At 41.1% G+C, this 12,240-nt stretch overlaps 1 protein-coding gene across 4 annotated transcripts in view; it reads left to right on the forward strand.

Moving 5' to 3' along the window:
• IFT122 (intraflagellar transport 122) overlaps nt 1-12,240 on the forward strand; it is a 30,181-nt gene that overhangs the window by 6,318 nt on the left and 11,623 nt on the right. For all 4 annotated transcript variants that reach the window (XM_014251520.2, XM_014251521.2, XM_014251522.2 and 1 more), the window contains 8 exons: nt 673-811; nt 1,409-1,611; nt 2,051-2,188; nt 2,911-3,075; nt 3,905-4,102; nt 5,678-5,818; nt 7,528-7,581; nt 9,826-9,987. In XM_014251520.2, the coding sequence (XP_014106995.2) occupies nt 673-811; nt 1,409-1,611; nt 2,051-2,188; nt 2,911-3,075; nt 3,905-4,102; nt 5,678-5,818; nt 7,528-7,581; nt 9,826-9,987 (1,200 nt within the window). The remainder of the gene's footprint in view (nt 1-672; nt 812-1,408; nt 1,612-2,050; nt 2,189-2,910; nt 3,076-3,904; nt 4,103-5,677; nt 5,819-7,527; nt 7,582-9,825; nt 9,988-12,240) is intronic.

Below are 12,240 nucleotides of genomic sequence, written 5' to 3' on the forward strand. Positions count from 1 at the left end.
TTCTAACATTTTCACAGGGAATTTGTTACTTAAAGTAAGATCATATATTTTCAGCTGAGTTGCTTGGACATTCCTAGCAAGGCAGTAGAACCTCAGCAGTGTCTCAGGAGGTCCTAGAACTGCCACTGGAATTACAAATATCCCACAGAAGTAAAACCTGAGCTGTAAGAAAGATGTAAGGAGCATAACACCTGCTCTGAAGTGGTAAGGCATTTGCTGCATTTTGATTAAAAAAGAAGAAGGAAAAATAATTTAAAATATCAGCTAATAACTAATGGAATTGACCTAATTAATTTCATGATGGGAAGAAAATACTTACAGGGCAACTGTCAGCCCAAAATGCTCCACTCTTGAGTCCTGTACAAGTGGGAAGAGAATTAAAGCAAACTTAAAAATAAACAAACACACCCCCTCCACAAAAAATCTAACCCAAAACCCAACCAAACAAAGCCAAGGCCCCCACCCAGGATGGTGGTCTCCATGGTCTGTGGGAAGATCAGTCCTCATTCTGCATTGCACTTGTACCATGGTTAAATCTGAGTCAGCTGTAACTGGTGTCTGTCTATTCATTGTGCAGCAAAAGGGACATGGTGTTCATATAAACACCACACACTCTGCCAGCTCTCACCTGTATGTACGAATTAACTAAAATGATTCCCTTCTTGTGTTCAGGCAGTAGGGTGTCAGGATGGAACAATCTCCTTCTACCAGCTGATTTTCAGCACTGTCCACGGCCTCTATAAAGATCGCTACGCCTACAGGGACAACATGACCGATGTTATTGTCCAGCACCTCATCACGGAACAAAAAGGTAATTCCACACTTGCAGGTAGGCCAAAGCTTCATGCAGTTTGTTTTAATTAATACCCATCAGGACACTTGGAATATGTGCTGCATCTACCTGACAGGCTGTTGTCACTTTGACAGTCAAACCATGTGGAACGGACTGTGCACGAGGAGAGTGCAAACTTGGAGTGTGCAAGTTCAGCACTGACAAGTTTAATGGAAGATGTGGGGATTGACAAAGAGACTGGGAGGGACAAGGGCTCTTAAAATAAGATTTTAATCTTTGAAAATGAGATAAAAATACTATGTGTTATATTTAGCTTTTATATTTCTTACTTGTAACGTCAAGCATTTGTGCTTATTTTGTTTCTTCATTTCTCTGGCTTTTTATGGCAAGGATTCGAAGTACTGCTCCAGAATGTGCTGTTCATAGAGTGTGGTAAACTGTGACAGGGACAGTAGACTATGTAGATGCAGAGCAGCAAACATATCTGAGCAGGAATATGCTTGAATTTTAGAGGTGCTCTAGGGAGATTCATTTTTAGTGTATTAGTTCTTTGACTTCTGTATATTATTTTTGTGTCAGCTTATACTTTATAATTTTGGTGTCTTTTGTTTCTAGTTAGGATAAAAGGCAGAGAGCTTGTGAAGAAAATTGCAATCTACAAAAACAGATTAGCCATCCAGATGCCAGAGAAAATCCTGATTTATGAATTGTACTCGGATGACTCTGCAGATATGTACTATCGGGTGAAGGAAAAGATTATAAAGAAATTTGAATGTAACTTGCTGGTCGTCTGTTCAGACCACATTATTTTATGCCAGGTATGTGCCTTAAAAGCTAGAGTAGTCCTGGGGTGTGTTCAGTGCTCAAGGCAGCTGTCCCAGTCCCTGGCTGGCAGGACGTGGCTGTGCTGTGGAACCTGCTGCAGCACTTGCCAAGGCAGCCCTGCTGTGCCCTGCAGAGCTCAGGTGACTGCTTCAGTAAAACAGGCTCTATAATGAATTTGATAAATTAGCACAGAATCCAAGGGTACTTTTGGGTGGAAGAGTACAACTGGCAAAAGATTGGGGGTGTCTGTTTTTGTTTGCTCACAGGATTGGAAAATCTTAAAGAATTCACCCATTAAATTGAGTATTCCACTTTACGATTTCTAAATGTGGAAGTAGACACACCTGCTAGTATAGGTATAGACATCACACATCAGACACAGATTTTTGTCTTCACCTCCAGGCTATGCTCTATCTCTTACTGTGTCCTTAGGAGAAGAGATTGCAATGCCTCTCATTTCGTGGTGTTAAAGAACGAGAATGGCTGATGGAATCTCTTATTCGTTACATTAAAGTAATTGGAGGACCTCCAGGAAGAGAAGGCCTCTTAGTTGGTCTAAAGAATGGTCAGGTAAGACACATCATGTCTGATATTTGCCTTTCCACTGCAAATAAAGTGTGTTCTGTGCTCTTAGAGGGACACTTTAGGAGCTGCAGGCTCTTTAACAATCTAGAATTTTATTTGACAGTCTCATTTTGGAATTAAAAATTAATTACTTCTGTCTTTCACATTCTCTGACAGTAAAATTCATACAAATATGTTTAACTGTGTCTAGAAGTCTGTGGGTTGTTAGTATCAACTGACAAAAATTGAATTCTTGGTGAAGAGAGCAGGTTTGCCTTTAGTGGGGATTGGAGGTGTGTACTTGTCTCCTGATGACCACTTGTGAGGCTGTGGCTGTTCTCTGGGGGTAGTGCTGTCTGTTTCACACACCAAGTGGCAGCTGCAAGTGTCAAACTGGAGTCCAGAGTTACTGATAGCAAGGAAGTTGAGATCCTGTGTGTCTTCCATATGTCATATATTCCTGTATTAATGAAATTGTGTAGCTAGTGGAGAATCCAGGGTGCATGACATCTGATTTGTCTGTGTAGGCTTGCGACCTAGAGCGTGTTGTAGCAGCCAGTCTGCTCAAGAGACCTCAGACTGGAAGCATTTCCCTATTTTAGTGCAGTTTGGCTCTGAAAAAGCATGCAGTTTCACACTTCAGACAGCATTGAAGTTTTTACCCGCTGTGCTGTTTCCAGTTGCAGGGACAGAAATGTCTGGAGTGACTTTGTTTCACATGTGCCTAGATCCTGAAGATCTTTGTGGATAACGCGCTGGCGCTCGTGCTGCTGAAGCAATCCACGGCCGTGCGCTGCCTGGACATGAGCGCGTCCCGCAACAAGCTGGCCGTGGTGGACGAGAACGACACCTGCCTTGTCTACGACATCCACACCAAGGAGCTGCTGTTTCAGGTGAAAAATAACACTTGTTGGGGCTTTCTAAAAGGACTTCGGGAGGGCTGGAAGAAGTTTGGCACACAAAACATCCCAAAAGTGTTGCTGTGCACAAATTCATGTAACTCACTCAAGCTATTAATCACATCTTGTAGAATTTAACTGTGATCTGTTTATCAAAACCACCCTCTCAGAGATGGTGGAGTAGGAATGAGAAGACAGGAAATCTATGTGAGCAGTAGCTGAATAAAGAGCTCTTAGACATGTGACCTTTTCAGTTTAATTTAGAACTCTGCCCTGCTTCCCTCTGAAGCATTACAGTTAATGAGCATTTTAGTTTTATCATTAGTACAAACAGAATTAAAGCCTAAACATCTTTGTTTGTTGGGTATTCATAGGCTATAAAAGGAATCATGATAATGCTCTCTTCATTGGCAGTTTAGCAGTCACTTATTAATGTTGATTAAATGTTTCAGAAAACACTGGATAGCAAGGATGGAGTGCAACTTCCTTTGTGTAGTGGACTAAGAAAGGATCAATTAAATGTGCCAACTAGCAGTATGTTATTATGGAATTTGGTATTATGTTCTACAGATTGATTGTAGAAAAAACTAGTAAATGTACATAAAAGGCAAGACAATCATAGCTGAGTATTAAAATGTAAGGTATGGCCCTATGAACCTGTTTAGGAATATTCTGGGCTTTAGGATATTGCAAATGTGAATAATCGGTGTGTGTGTACACATCAGGCTGTAATGGGTCAAACACTCCAGCTGAAGGAGGCATGTTCCTTAGCAAAGATGTGATTGCCTCATCAGTTGTAATCCTGAGATGTTTTGCTCATTAGGAACCCAATGCTAACAGTGTGGCCTGGAATACCCAGTGTGAGGATATGCTTTGCTTTTCTGGAGGGGGTTACCTCAATATCAAAGCGAGCAACTTCCCTGTCCACCAGCAAAAACTGCAAGGCTTTGTTGTGGGTTACAATGGCTCCAAGATCTTCTGCCTTCATGTTTTCTCTATGTCAGCAGTTGAAGTTCCGCAGGTAATCCTTTAATCTCATTAAGTGTTGCTTTATATCTCATAAACATGAATGTTAACAAGTGAAGAAGCTTTTCTGAGATTTACTTGTATTTCATTACTAAAACGATTGCAGTTCACACTTTCTTCATTGTTACTTAAGTTATATTGTGTAATCTATTTTATTTTTGTTTCTTTGGCATTAATTAAGCTAACTTCCTTTTTGCTGTTGGTAATTGTTGCTTCTGATTCTCCCTTTCTACTTGCAAATGCACATAATCTAATATAGTGCAGGCTTTACCTCCTGCTGGATTTTTACTGTGTTCTCTCTATATAACTTTTCCCTGTTGTAATTTCATTTTTCTTGAATGCATCAAGTACTGTTTTATTGTTGCTTCATCTAGATGTCTTTAGGCAATATTTAAATGGAATATTTTAGTCTGAATGTATAGTACCTGTGTGGTCTTTATATTCAAAATGTAGGGATTGCCTTCCATAAAATGCTGTTTTCTGTGTCATGAGATGCAATAGAAGTCAAAAAAAAAAAAAAAAAAAAAGCAAAAAAAGGAAGTGGAAGGATTGTGACTGCATCCAAGTGTGTGCAGGATTTGCCTCTGAGAATCGATGAAGAAGGCAGAATGTCCTCTGCTCATAGTGACTAATGGACACCTGTTACAGACCCTCTGTCCCCTGGGGCTCTGGGTTGCCCAGGGTGGTTGGCAGCTGCAGACAGGATCACCGTGAACACTCCTGTCTGCCTTTGGCAAGCTGGAGGCACCGAGGTGGCACAGAATTACTGTGTGCTATCACAAAGGCAGCTTTTCCAAAGCTGTGCTTCTGGAGAGAGCGAGTACCAAAGGGTGTACAATTTTCAGATAAATTGATAAAAATAACGCAGGAATGGACCCGTGTCATGCTGGGTGCATCCTTTGGGTTGCAAAGGCAGGTTAAGGCAGTGGTGCTGCAGTGCTCCCTGCTCCCTCAGAGCACACATCGCCCTGCGTGTGTCACCCTGCAGCAGCTGGCAGCGCTCTGCTGGGATTTCCTTCAGGGCATGTCCTCAAAGGCCCGAGTGTCTTTTGGGCCTGTACAGTCACAGCCTTGGTAGAACAGCTTTGTCCTCGAGGTTGGGGCAGGAGGGTCACTTTTCTTCCCCTGCCACTCCTTCCTGTGTGTCTGGATGTTTCCAGGGATGTGTCACACCAGCAGTGGTGCTGCTCCTTATGCTCTTGGCCCTTGAGAACTCACTGCTCCTCCTTTGCTCTGCTTTCAAAGTACTGAAAAAGCTCAGTGTACGTCATATTTGGCATGTTCAATTCCCAGAAGAATTCACATTCTTAACTACTTCCTAATACTGCAAGGAACTGAAGATTTCAAAATGCATGCATTTGGAATGTAATTAACCCAGCTTGTCTAAAGATATGATAATGATCACCCCAGCACGTTATTCTGTCTGTGTACAAAATGGAGATGTTTATTTTCTGGGCAGCTTGTAACAGCTGTGGTTAGAATATATTTTTTCACAATATCTGTAGAGAATTTCACTAATATATCTCAGTATTATGCTTTCTGATATGTTTTTTTCTATGACAATCCTCAGTCTGCACCCATGTATCAATATCTGGAACGAAAAATGTTTAAAGAAGCCTATCAAATTGCGTGTTTAGGAGTGACAGATGCTGACTGGAGGGAGCTGGCCATGGAAGCCTTAGAGGGGCTGGAGTTTGAAACTGCTAAAAAGGTAAAGCGTTTATCTACCCATTTAGCAAAAAGCTTGGGTTTGATATTTATATATATGTGTGTGGTGTGTGTGTATAATGCATTTTTTATGGCTGGAATGCAGGTGGTGTTCCTGGGTTACTGTCTTGCTTCTCTTTAGTGTGCCTTATTCCACAAAGAAACCAATTGTTTGTTACAAACTCAGGATTTTGAGACAAGATTTTGAGCTGAAATCTAATGTATCTCCCTAAATAAATGGCACATTCTAAATCCAAATTTAGAAAATAGGAAGGAAGTGGTTTCAGCTGGAAAATGCTTTAATGGGTTTAGGGGAGCAGAGCTGGGAAGCTGCTCGGCAAAGCCCGCCGGGTGGCAGCAGAGGATGCTCAGCTGGCTTTGGCCCCCACCTTCCTTAGTGCTACAAACTTGCTCTTTTTTCCCCCCACATATTTAATATAACCTTCGTACAAACGTGAAGATTTCCTGTTCTTTGTTATCTAGCCATTAAGGTTGTGTGAAGACAGTGGTGATGGGATAGGATCATTTCAGTCCTTTTCTGTGTGGCATGCCTTGCTTTGGGGAGTGCTCTATGAGTGGGCATGGACTGAAGAACTGAGATTCTCTGGCATAAAATATTTCCCTATTTTCTTTCACCACGTCTTCTCAAGTAGGAGAAAGCAAACTGAGTTCAATGTCATGAATATTGTATGAAAGACAAAACATTCTAAAAATATGCTGAGAATGGTCTGTAATGATAGGCATCTTTTAATAACAGATTTTTTTTTAAAGAAAAAGGAAATTAAATGCTTTCTTTTTTTTCTTAAGTGGAGGCATCAGAATAATTCCAGTCTCATGGATGTCTTTATGCAAATAGATACTTTTAAAAAGAAGTTTTCAGTGCCTCCTTGGAATTTTAAAGTAATGCCCTCTTAGAATTAGAGCGGATTAATTCAAACAAAAGCAGCTTCTTGACATTAAAGGCTCTCATAGTTCCTTGTCCAATCCAATGTAAGCAGAATATTCTGTGCCCTCTTAAGTATTGGTTTGGTTGGAAGTCTTGAATGTGCAGCCCAAAGAGTTAAATTTCTGTTTTGTGATGCATGTCAGGAATAAGTGCTGAGCTGCTGCAACTTGCACGTGATTTTGCCACTTGAGACTTTGGGTTGCACATTTATCTCCATTTGCAAAGATATTACACTGTCTTACAGTACTTTTATCTTATCGTCTTCTTACTTCCTTTCCTCTCTCTGAGCTCCTTTCATGCTGGATTTTCAGAATGGTTTAAGAACTAGGAGCATATGCAGCAGGCTTTGACAATAGGATCAGTTATGTGCCTTTCCTTGTAACAGTTTCCTGAAATTTCCTTGTCTGTGTCACACCTCACATCAAAATGGAGAAGCTATAAAATAGCCAGAATAAAAGCATGTAATATTTTAATTGACACTCAGTATTTCTTGGGGGACTGATAGGCACAGCTCCCTCTCCCTGCTGTACTGCTCATGTCAGGGCTGAGCTGTTTTGGTTGTACCTTGTCTCCCTTCCTGTCACAACTCAGGGACCACAGTCACAGTCAGAGCCCTTTGGGTTTGGGACTACACAAACCCAAACCCAGCAGACTTCTGCCTGTCCTTTTTGCATTAAGACAGCTTGATTCATGCAGAATAATATTTGGGTTTTTCTGGGTTTTCAAGTTAATGCCTTTTACTCTTTTGTTTTAATTATTTTCAATAGGCATTTACCAGGGTACGAGACCTTCGATATTTAGAACTGATCAGCAGTATAGAGGTAAGTCAGTGTTCAAGAAGGTGCATTTTCTTAAACTTACTACTCTGCCAAAATCAGTACTTTCTGTTTTGGAAGGACTTTTGTTTGGATAGTGCTTCTGACTGTTGGAGATGTGTTTGGAATGAAAAATCCTGATTAGTAGAGGTGACTCAAGTTCTAATCATAGGATTGGAACTTCATGGACCAGAATGTGGGTGTGGGATGAGAACTTCTGAAACTGTCTTCAGGAGAACTGGGAAAACATTCAATATTCAAATAATAATTTGTAGAATACTACTGTGCTGACAGAGCTTAGTACAGAATACTTTATAAACATGAGTTCATTAAGCTTTCCCTACCCCCTGGAGGTAGGTAATTACTATTATCTCCTCCTTACAGAGACAGAAACAGGCCCAGTGAAATGAAATGACAAACTTGGGGTCTCATGACAAGTCTGTGACAACTGGAAATAGAATTTGGGATTCCATACTTCTATACTGTGCTTTAATCACTCCTTCCTATTGTTTTCACACTTCTTGATAGAATTTCACTCAACAATAACTGTCTGTCATGAGCACTTGAAAATACACTCATCACCCTTGTCCTTCTGCAGAGATGGCAAGATAATGCTTAAGATCTGCTTGGAGATGGCATAAAGGGAATTCCTCTTCCTTGTGTTAATTAGATTTACACCTTCTCTTAAAAGATACATTCCCTCTTCATGTCTGCAGAGCTGTTCCGCTGCTGTCAAAATGCCAGCTGGTTGCAGTGAACTTTTCTCTAACACAGGACAAAGGTCTGCATTCAGAGCCCCTTTTTCTGTCAGTTTTCTTTTTTTTTTCTTTTCAAGGGTATAGGTAGGTGAGAGTGTTCTCTCACCAGTAGTAACCTTTCTTTTCCACATATGCTTCTTCAGATCTGCATTTATTGAGGCTATTCTGGATATGTCATGTCATATTCTGTTTAATAAGAAAGAGTCCCCCTAAAAATAGGCATAAACTTACTTTCACACATCCTGAAAATGCTCCTTCTGCAGTGTGTTCTACATCCCCACTTACTCTTGCCTGCAGTGGATTGGAGTCCTTTAAGGCTTGTAGGGGTGTAGCTAAACACACATGTTCCATTAGTGCCATGGTTTTCTCTCAGTAATGACACTTTTCCTTTCCTAATTGATGACAGAAAAACATAGTTGCCTCTCTATTTGGCAAGATTCTGTGGAGTCTTCAGAAAAAGGTGCAACAAGTCCTCTGATTATTCATTTAACCGAGTTTTTGAACGGAACTTTGAACACCAGCTCAGTGTCAGCCCAGTCAGTGTGACCTGGGAGTGATGGCTGAGCCCCTTTGGCTGCAGAGGATTGAATTTGGATGCTCGTGGAATGTTCTTCCCCTTGCATACAGTTTTCTTTACATTCGGTTCACAGTTATGCGTTTCCATACAATGTGGACTAACTGCAGCAATAATTTTATCCCAGGCAGGGTAGTGGTGTGTGTCCAATACACAGGAGAAGACACATGGAAACACACACACACCTGTGTGCAAACCTGTCCTGGGTCCCTCACAGTGAGGGTACAGCTGCAGTTTGATTTGTGTGAAGGGTTTCTGCGTGGCTCTGCACACACATGAAGGGTTTTTTCTGCGTGGCTCTGCACTGATGCCGTCCTCACGGTCCCTTCCCAGGCAGCCAGAGCAAGCAGTTCTGGTTACCAGGAGAGCAGGTACAGGTGCTCTGGTGCTGACCCAAATCCATGAGCTCTCGCATGTGGGGACAGTGGAGGTGTCACTGGTTTGTATCCAGAAGCAGGCTTAACATACTTTCTGAATCTATTTATTGCTGGCAGTTATCCTCCTGTTTGTCATCCCACCTGCACATGTTGTTAATGTAGCCAAATTATATGCTGGGGAGATTGTAGGGAGAAAATCAAGAGCCCATCAGATGCCTTTTTTAAAATAGACTGGCATAATGATAGCATGTGTTCATTTTTCTGTGTGAAGTCAAGAGAAGTAACTTTTCATCACTTTGGTTTGTATAGTGACATTTAATTTTGCTCTTCATAATTTTAATTAAGAAGGGATTTAATACTTTCATTATAAATTCACCAAAAATGTAGGAGAGGCATAATTATGCTATCCTGTTACAGGTTTTAATTATTAATAGTTAAAATCTAACCCTGAAAATCTAATTCCTCAAAGGCTATTTCTCACCTAGGTGCTGATCACCTGGAATATTTTCTACATCTCTCTTCAGTGTTTCTATTTTTCCAGGACCGGAAGAAGCACGGTGAGAACAACAATGAGCTGTTCCTGGCAGATGTTTTTGCCTACCAGGGGAAATTCCATGAGGCAGCAAAGCTGTACAAGAGGAGTGGCCACGAGAACCTGGCCCTGGAGATGTACTCAGACCTACGCATGTTCGACCATGCCAAGGTAGGACTGGCACCTGGACACTGAAATTATTGATGTAGCTGTTTCCCAAATATGATCCTACAAAAGGTTTGGAAGAAGTGTGGGCTTTGAATTCCGATTTTATTTTCTCAGGTATTTGTTTGGGGGTCATTTGGCTTATAAGGGGAAATGTGTCTCTGACCTGGGTGTAATGGTGGCATTTTCCTTTAGAGTCTGCTGCCAACTCTTTTGGTGGACACCACCAATAATTCTTGTGATTACATAGTATTATCCATAGTAATTTTCCTTCTTTTAAAACTAAAAATGCTGGGCTTATCACTCCTTCTTCTCTATTATCTCATTTGAGAGTCCCTTTTTATTTGTTCGTCCTCCAAAGATGACAAGGTAGTACCCATATTATAATAAAAATATATTTATGGGTTGGAGTAAGTCAGTTCTATATCAATGCATTTTAAAAACTGTGTAATATGCTAACCTAGAATATTTTTGTTTACTACAGAATTTCTTCCAAATATTGAGTGTCTTGACATTTTTTAAAACTCTGTTTCCATGTAGGAATAAATGGAATATAATTATAAAAAGTGATGTTTTTATATGGTGATAAGAAGCATTACTTGGCTTTTAAGTCTTTTGTGGTGTTTTCTTATCAAAATCCCTGAGAATGCATGCACTGTTTAGTCTCATTCATCACTCATCAGAGCCCTATTCTGACCAATCCAGGACAAAGAATTCACCATGACATGCACAGAAACTCTTTAGCAGAGATTCCCCAAGCCATGCTGCAGAGAGATCTTTTTCTTCCAAGAGCTCAACAGAAACATTTGGGGGCTTTGCTGATGTAAGCCTGACTTCCGCTATTTTTGGCTGATGAGTCTTTGTTAGCTTCAGTATTTTGGCTCCTCTTGAACATAAATGTAATTCATACAGGAAAATGTTCCCATAAGTCTTTGTAAGAATCTTTTAATTCTTGGCTGCAGTCATGTCTAAATTTAACCAGTAGAGAGCAAGAGGTTTCATGTCTCCTGTACTTCAGAGTGACTCCATGCAGAAAAATTCAAGGTACTTTATTATAAGGCAGCTTCTTGTGCAGGGAGTGCACAGGACATTGGAGAACATGTAAAGCCTCCTTGTTTGCCAGTTATTTATCCAGGGAAATACATGAGGGAGGGTGTGTTTTTGTCATGTCAGATGCTGCCAGAATTACTCAAAGGGACCCACAGAACCTGGGTTCTTGTGCAGGACTTTGATGAGGTCTGGGTGGAGGGTCAGACTGGAGGCAGAGGTTGGGAGTCCTTTGATATCTGGTCACAGGCTCGTTATCACAGCACCAGATCACTAATTACTGGCAATTCACAAAAAAACTCTTTATACTGTGGGAAGCTGAGCTTAGCTTTTGATTTTGGGCTTATTTTGGTGACCTAAGCTGGGAGACAAGTCATACCAAAGAGATTGTTTGAGTTCACTCTTCAGTGCAGTGTTCCATATCCAGGGGCTGTCGGGATACCTGTGTGGCTGCTCCTGGAGCAGGGCTGGGGCTCAGTCAGAGCTGGCACAGCTGGGGTGCAGTTCTGGCTGCAGCAGGGAACTGCTGAATTGCAGTGGTGAAGCAGATCTGGTGTGTGGGTGCTCCCTGTAGAGGTTTTTGCCCATTTGTTGCTTTGGTTTTGGTTTTTTAAACCTCTATCAGAATTTGCCAGAAACACAGAGGATACACAGTTTTCCACTCTTTTCCCACCTGTCATTTCTCCTCTGTTCTGATTTTTCTTTTGATAGAAGCTGTTTAATGGGCAGTAGCCTGTTCTGTTAACAGAAAAAATTGCCCTTAATCGATCTTCTGGTGTTGAAGGGGGGTTTTATATTTTTTTCCTGGCACATGATGTCAACAGATGTGAACCATATGGTGCCAGAGCTTTAGTATTGGCAGAAGAAGCTGAACTAACTATTAGAAATATTTCCAAAATGGTTGTTGACACAGGTTCCAGACTTGGTGTTTGCCTTTCTTCCACAAGTCCAGGCAGTGCATCAGGGCATTCTCACTTTTGAGCAGCTGTGGTTTTGTCCTTATAAAAGAACTTCATGGATATATTTTTTAAAATCTCTTATTTCCTGCAAAGACACTTGATAATTATTTCAGCCTTGAGTTGATTTGTGGTGGGGCATCCTGATGCCAGCATGTGATTAACAGGATGTGCTGTTGTTAACTGAGCGTGGGCTGGGACTGGGTTGTCTTGGACAATGAATCCATACCTGCTTGGCTTGCAAGAGAAGATCTGA

The sequence above is a fragment of the Pseudopodoces humilis genome, chromosome 13, assembly GCF_049639895.1.
Source record: "Pseudopodoces humilis isolate 2021_Gansu_Grassland_sample_001 chromosome 13, ASM4963989v1, whole genome shotgun sequence".
Lineage (NCBI taxonomy): Eukaryota > Metazoa > Chordata > Aves > Passeriformes > Paridae > Pseudopodoces > Pseudopodoces humilis.